Here is a 7,789-nt window from a genome sequence, read left to right as displayed (position 1 = left end):
CCCTTCTTGCCAACCAACCCTGGGCTCCGGCCCCCCTGCTGATGTCTTCTGCTGAGTGGGCAGGCCCTGGCTCACCAGGGCGGTGTCTGGAGCTCCAGCCCAGGGCTCTTCCCAAGTTGATACCAGACAGAGCCCCTAGCACCTGCCCCATCAAAACCAGAAACTCCAGTAATGTTCTCAACATTACTTTGTGTCTTTTCCAAAGACTGGGGGTGACAGATGGGGAAACTGAGGCTCAGAGAGTTGGAGGGTGGATTAAGGTCCCTCTGAAGGGTAAGGCCCAGACAGAACAGAAACTGGGGCCTCAACCTGGCTTTTCAAACTCCCACATTTATGCCTTTGTAATCCTGTCTCTCTCGGTCCAACCACATTCTTCCAGCCTGAAGACTCCATCTTCAGAGGGAGGCTTCCTGCCCCAGAGAGTGTCTAACCTGGGGACTTGGAGGGAAGACAGTATCCATAGGCTGTTATCCCTTGGCTAGTTACCTGCTCACCCCATTTCTGTGCTTTCATGGCTCCCCCCAGCACACAGCTCTGTCTGCGCCCAGACTGTGAGCTCCTTGAGGGCAGGATGTGGATTGGGGCAACGTTCACCCAGGGTTTGATGATGTTCTAGGCTTGGGTGAGCCCCTCCCTCCCCGAAATGGTTTGCTGGTGAAGGGTGGAGAGTCTAGCGTCTCTGGACCTGGTCTGGGGTGAGGCTTGGGGTGGTAAGTGACAGCACCTGGGTTCCTGCCCTCCTCCTTGCCCACAGCTTCAGTGGGCCTCAGGCTCCCTAAGTTTATGGCCTCTGAGAATGGCCCAGCTAGGGCATCGGAAGGAGGCAAGCGGAGGCAAGTAGTCGGGTGGCAGATGGCAGGCGGGGCTGCACAGGGGAGCACAGAGGCTCCACTTCCTGTGGGGCGACGGCCCTGGAGCCTGCCCTGGGGGAGGTTGCACAAACCTACCTGCACAGGCCCCGGGCTGCGTCTCCCACTGGCCCCTGCCTCCCCACAGCCCGGGGCTGGCATCCCTGCTCTCAGTCCTGCAGCCTGGGCTGTGTCCTCCGTCTCCACGGGGCTGGTGAGGGGCTGGGCCGGACATTGGGACCCGCCCTCCCATCACTGGGCACCAGCCCTTCCTCATTTTGCTGCTGATTCTAGCCCGAAACAAAACAGGTTGAGCCCTTTTCCTCCCTCCAGCAGTCTCTGGCTTACAGCTGCCTTCTGAGGCACTGCAGACGGCGCCGGCCTGGAAGGGGGGCCCTGGGCCAGCCCTGCCAGGACGGGGACGGTGCGCCTGCCTCCTGGCCCTCGTTCAGCCTTGTCTGTGGCAGGAGAGGGAGCTTTGCCGTGGCAGTCGGCTGAGGAAGATGCCCCAGCTTCAGTTCAAAGATGCCTTTTGGGTGAGTGAAGACGGCTGCGGGTTTGAGCCAGTGGTGTGGGCCCCGGGGAGGCCAGCCCGGCCGAAGTTTCCCCGGGGCGGTGGGTGGGGATACGGCTCCAAGAGGGGGATTTCTCATAAAAATAGTGGTTGGTTTTTGGTCTTTATCATCGTGGAGGTGACTTGGGCTGCTTCTGAGTCAGAAGAGGAAGGGGATCCTCAGTCTGGGGTACTGATTTCTCTGCAAACTTCAACACAGTGAGTGGGGGATAGTCTCTGTGCTCCCAGGGCTGTTTTTTCCCCTGAGTGACCCTCTCCCTACAGCAGGAACTTTTTAGGAGTATCTGATATATGGGTGGGAGCTCGAGGATGTCTTGTGAGGCGAAAGAGGGAGGGGGTCAGGTTTGGGGACCAGAAAAACTTGACTTTGGATCTTGGCTCTGCTATTTAGAGGCTGGACAAGTCATTTAACCTCTCTGAGTTCCATTTTCCCTCATCTATATAGTAGAGAGAGATAATAAACGTACCAACTGGATGGGAGGGTTAAAACAAGGTGATGTAACAAACTCCCCCGCACCTTGCTGGAGCGCCAAATGGGAATTCTCTTCCCCTCACCCAACCCCTCTTCCTTGCAGACCTCAGGGGTCCTTTGAGGAGGCAACAGGGCTGGGCAGTTCCTCGCTGGCTTTCTTAAATCCAGTGCACATGTAAATCAAGCCTCTTCCTTGTGAAATTCCAGCACCCAGCTGGCTCGTGGGGGTGAAATGCTTGGCCCAGGCCACACAGCCTGCAAGCCCAGTTTGGACCCCAGATCACTTCAGCTTTTTTCCAGCTGTCTCTCAAACTCCCCCTCTGCTCTGGCTGTTCCCAGTGGCTCACAGGAAAAACCTGAGACCTCTCTGGTTAGCGCTGGGGAATGTGGCTGGCCTGAGGGATCCCCTCCAGCCCTGCAGAGGACACCTGGCTCTTTGCTCACTTCGCTCAGCCTCAGTCGACAGCCTGGCCTCCCTGGGCTCTTTCCTGGGGCCTCTGGCCAGGAGGACGAAAGCTAACGAGCCAGGTCTTCCTTGCCTTCCAGGCCACGCTCTGCTTGGGGCCCGTGGCCAGCGTGTGAGTGGCCTGCTTCCCGCTGGCACTGATCGCACAGTGGGCAGAGGGATGCCTCTCTGGGCCTCCGTTTACCCATCTCTACAAAGAGGGGCTGGGACCGGCCCAGAGAAGCCAAGGGAGGCAGAACTGGCTCGGCCCATTCCAAGCACCAGGCTGGCAAATGGGGCCCGTGCGAGGGGCTGCAGGGGTGGGGTGACAGGCCGGACAGTGAGTCACTATATCACTGCTCTGACTTGGAGTGCAAAGTCTGGGGAAAGGACAGGGCCTGAAAATCCAGGTGCTTAGTAGCCCAAGGCAGGCCAGGACACCTTGACTATATTTTAGCTCCAGGACATCTGTCCCAGCCCAGAGCCCCTGGGTCCACCTTCCCTAGGACAGAGCTGGGCCAAGGAATAGCCCTAAGGCAGGATCTGGGCAGCAGGGGATGGTACATGAGGGAGAGCAGGGCATGGTGGCAGCAACCCACCTGTGGCAGCTTCCTGAGCAGTTTCCTGCCCACGCTCTGTGCTCTCCCCACCTCTGAGCTGCTGCGGGCGTCACCGCCTACAGGTGCCCCCTCTCCGCCACTGCTGGCTCCCTGGGCCTGGGGTGAGGGTGCAGCTTCCCTAGGGAGGGCTGGAGCGGAACGGGAGAAGTGGCCAGTGGGAGCCTCTCACACTGAGCCTGGGCAGATGCCCCAGAAGGTCGGTGGCAACACCACTGCCCCCAGGGCTCTGAATTCTACTGGGCGCTCAGCGCCGTGCTCAGCCCCGCCCAGCCCACAAGGACAGCTAACAGTTATTGAGCGTTAAAGATGTGCCAGCCGCCCGTTCTCAGGACTATGTATCTATTCACCCATTTAAACCAAGGAGGTAGATGCTATTATTATCCCTATTATTCGCAAGAGGAGGCTGAGGCACAGAGAGCCTAAGTCATTTGCCCAAGGTTATGTCGCTGGGATGAAACCGGACAGGTTGGCCCCAGTGTCTGGGCTCTCACCCAGGTGCTTCATGGCTCTTCTAGCAACGGGGCCCATCACTGGATCTTTGGGCCACGTTGGCGGAGGAGGGAGAAAAACTGTCCTTCACACCTCCCAGAGAAGTAAGATCAGATGAGGTCCATAGAAGTCTTTTAAAGCCCAATTTACAGACAAATCTGTAAAATGGAAAAGACTTAATGATCTAACTGCCATGGGGGTGTTAGGGACAGGGGCCCACCTGCCCCTCCCCCTGGCTCTCCCCCACCCCAGTCCAAGGCGCACCAGCTCCGTTGTGAGGAGGGAAAAAGAAGTGTTTTCTGAGGAGCTAAGAGCTTGCATTGAAGCTTATATGCTTTACTCATACGAGATGCCCTTATAGCAGTTAGGGCCCATGAACTCTGATTTTACCCACAATTATAACAAGCTTGGTCGTGTGGTCTTTTAAACTATAGATACAGCAAATAGTAAGGATCTACATTTGGTTAAATACTGGTGGGCCTGAACTGTTAGAGACGGTTTCACAGATAGCTGGTAGCCTGATAGCAAGAGGAGACAAAAAAATGATAAAAAGCAGACATAGTGTTTCAGAAGTAGTGGGAACATTCAGCATGGGAACAGACCAGCCCTGTCCCTCAGTAGGCCGATATTTGCAATTTTGCCAGTGTGGCCACACAGTATTTATTTATAGCCTGCGTTTATCTTCAGCAGAACGTTCAGACAGGCCGCTGTGGGAGTGAGGCAGGGGCGGGCCTAGCCACAGGGGGAGGGAAGGGATAATTTGATGCCTGTTATACACGCACAGTGATAGAGAACATCACGGCTTTGCAGGAAGTTTGTGGCTGAGCCTCAGAGCAGGGGCTGTCGGTGAGACAAGGTTGAGGATGAGAATACCAGGTGCTCGAGCTGAGGGGGACTTAGACCTCCTATAACCTGACTCAGCAACGAGCGGCACAGAAGCCCCCAGAATGCGGGGATACCACCCCCCTTCCCCAGTACACACAGCTTTCCTTGCCAAACTGTATTGCAAGAAACACCTGTCTGCCTCCTCAGTATAGGGCTGGCGAGTGGGGTATGTGTTCAGTCAATGTTTATAGAATAAGTGAATGAACAGTAAATGCATCCACGGTCTTAATGCCTTCCTGAACCTATCTTCTCCTTCATTTTACTTCAGTTACATTCTGCAAATGTTTGTTGAGAAGGGTTCACTACCAGGTAGTCTAAGCTGGGCCTCCGATCCTCACCCCCACGTCCAATCAGATGAATGAGACTGTCTTGCCCTCAAGGAGGCCAGAATCCAGTGCTGGAGACTGAGCTTCTCTGATAACACGGCCAGGCACGGGGCATACCCAGAGGGGTGCTCCGAGCTGCACTTTCCCCTCCTACCCCCTCATTGCCTCCCAGACCTGTATGTCCAACCGCCTTTGCAAAGAAGTCACTGGATATTGCTTCAAGAGGGAAAATCTAGGTCTGGACCAGGTTTTATTAAGATCCACATCCTGTCCCACTTGGGGTTGTTAAAAGGAAAAGTAAGGGCCGCATATACTACCTCTCACTCCCCGCCCTTCCCTCCCTGCCGCCCCAGCTTTGGGCAGGAACCATCAATGGGGACAGAGAGAACAGGCCTGAACTTTTCCCTCTGACTTGAGGTCACATCTCTCCCCTTTGAGGCTGGGCTCCAGCTTCACCTGGAAACCTCTGTGCCAAGGTGGGAGGAGTTGAGCTCCCCAGCAGAGGACAGAAGGAGGTACCACATCCTTGGGTGGGGGAATGACTCACCCAGGATGCACCGGGTGAGGCTGGGGAGGGGGGACTCAGGCCCCGTGTGTCTGATCAGCTACTGTTGCCTCTTCTTCTTCCCAGTTCTGAGACTCTGAGGTTCCCCACTGAGGAGGAGACTGAGGTGGGGACGACCCTCTTTTCAACATAATTCTGTTTTGAATGTGTGTGGGCCTGGGTATGATTTCCTCATCTTCAAAACACCATTGTTAATGACTGCATGGTCCTCCAGCTTGTGGATTTGGTGGACATGCTGTGATTTATTTATCCAATCCCCTATTGTTGGACATTTAGGTTACTGCCAATTATTTAGTATTCTGGACAGTGATGTACTGGGTAGATCTTTGTGTATCAAGGTTTTGCACTTGAGGACTATGTCTTTGGGTAGCTTCCCAGAAGAGGAGGCATTCCTGGGTGAGAGAGTGGGCCCAGTTCTCTAGCATTTGGCACTAGCAGTCACTTTGGGACCCCTCATAGTCCTCTGGCTGGGCGGGAGAATTTTCATCCAGGAAAGAGGGACCAGAGGGACCTGGAAGGGGCTGGGAGGACTCCGCTTGGCAGGGCTCTGCTGGGAACCTAAGCCCACTTAGGCTTTGTGGGTGGACTTTCAGCAGGGCAGGGCCCTGTGGCCTTGAAGGCTGAGGGGGCTAGTGGCTTCAGAGAGGGGAAAGGATTCTCCAAGTTGTTGAGAAGGGTTCATTACCAGGTAGTCTAAGCTGGGCCTCCGATCCTCACCCCCATGTCCAATCAGATGAATGAGACTGTCTTGCCCTCAAGGAGGGCAGAGGAGGGGGGTCCTCCTGAGAAACAGGGGATTGTAGAGGCAGGAGGTGGGAGAGGGAGGCCCCTGGCTGTCCTTCCTTTGCCACCACCTACTGCCTTCCCAATGTCTCCCTGGCCATGGCTGTCAGAAGGGATGAGGATGGACTCTCTTTCTGTGCTGGTTGCAAAGCTCTTCAAGGCATGGTGTTCTGTGTAAAAAGCATAGAGCCAAGCGGTGTGTCTTGCATGCGACCTGTTGTGAAAGGTGGGGGAAATAAGCATTTATGTCCGCACAGGCTTGTATTAACAATGAGAGTCTCTGGAAAGACACACAGAGAACTAATTAAAGTGATGACCTTGGGGGCAGTCAGAGAAAAGAGATTGATGGGTTATAGGGCTGGGTGGCAGTGAGCGTTGTCACTATGTATCTTTTTATAGTTTTTAACTTTTGAACCATGCAAATGTATTACCTATTGAAAAATTAAATTACACAACTAAAAATGAAAAAGAGAATGTTTATTTCCTATTCTGTGAAGATTTTTTTCTCTGAGTCCCAGCTACTTAAATCATCCCCAGAGGAGCGGCAACAGTGCCTGTTTGTTCAGTGCCTATTAGGCACCAGGCACTGTGACAGTCATTCCATGTGTGTCCCCAAACCCACCCTGCAGGGAAGGACTTGCCAATGTCCTCCTGCCTGCAGAACGGAGGCATGGGCAGGTCAAGGGCCTAGTTCATGGTCATATGTCCAGGACAGAGCAGGGGCACCCACCTAGCTCTGTCGGACCCCATCCCGTTCTTCCCCTGACTCCAAGGAGATTGACCAGTTCTTGGTTCAATTATAACTCCTGTTGGATATAAGGGCGGTTCCCTATACGTAAACACTGGTTTCCATGGTTTTGGAAGTAATGTGATTTTTCTCTCCATAATTTTCTGCAAGTGATCACAGATTATGTATTTCATTAAAAGGAAAATATTTAAAAGCACAACTAAGCAATTCCTGTTTTCAAGGCCAAGATGGTAGGGTTTTTTTGGTTTTTTGTTTTAATTAATTTATTTATTTATTTTTGGCTGTGTTGGGTCTTTGTTTCTGTGCGAGGGCTTTCTCTAATTGTGGCAAGCGGGGGCCACTCTTCATCGCGGTGCGCGGGCCTCTCACTGTCGCGGCCTCTCTTTTTGCGGAGCACAGGCTCCAGACACGCAGGCTCAGTAGTTGTGGCTCATGGGCCCAGTTGCTCTGCGGCATGTGGGACCTTCCCAGACCAGGGCTCGAACCCTTCTCCCCTGCATTGGCAGGCAGATTCTCAACCACTGCGCCATCAGGGAAGCCCCAAGGTGGTGTTTTTAGGCGACACTTGTAGCTCGATAGCATGAACTCTTCCACGTACTCTGTGCACACTCTGTGGTGTGTGTGCCCCCTGGGACCTGAGAACTTGGTTCCTCAGTGCCCACTCCACAGGACACGGTTGGCTGTCTAATGGCGATAGGTGACTGCAGAGGTTTGTGGTTGTGTTTGCCCTGCTGTTGCGATGCCTGCAGATGCTCTCCTGTAGGATTTCCTGGAGGCGGTGTCCTGGGCCAAGAACATAACCCACACCTTTGATTTTATTATTGGTGGAAAACAAGATCTGCTTCTCAAGACCCTCTTTTTGGTCCAATTCCCAGGAACTCATGGACTTTTCCTGGCTGCTCCTGGCACCTCCCCCCAGCCGGGGTTGCCAGCCCCTGGGATGGAGAGGGAGGTCCTTGCTTGGGTTTGGAAGGGTTGGTGAGGATTTGGGAGGTGGCAGGAGGGCAAAGCATGCTCCAGGTGGAAGGAATGGC

General features: G+C 54.2%; 1 protein-coding gene across 2 annotated transcripts in view; it reads left to right on the top strand.

Moving 5' to 3' along the window:
• Positions 1–949: 949 nt before the first annotated feature.
• The window catches only part of PSTPIP1 (proline-serine-threonine phosphatase interacting protein 1), a 42,299-nt gene continuing 35,459 nt past the window's right edge, over positions 950–7,789 (top strand). The window contains exon 1 of one of the 2 annotated variants that reach the window (XM_081228067.1): positions 950–1,384. In XM_081228067.1, coding sequence (XP_081084193.1) covers positions 1,352–1,384 — 33 coding nt within the window. In that variant the 5' untranslated portion in view covers positions 950–1,351. The remainder of the gene's footprint in view (positions 1,385–7,789) is intronic. The other variant, XM_081228068.1, reaches the window with a different exon arrangement.

The sequence above is a fragment of the Mesoplodon bidens genome (assembly GCF_964165515.1).
Source record: "Mesoplodon bidens genome assembly, chromosome: 3".
Classification (NCBI taxonomy): domain Eukaryota; kingdom Metazoa; phylum Chordata; class Mammalia; order Artiodactyla; family Ziphiidae; genus Mesoplodon; species Mesoplodon bidens.
Note: the sequence above shows the minus strand (reverse complement) of the source record. Positions and strands in the feature narration are given on the sequence as shown.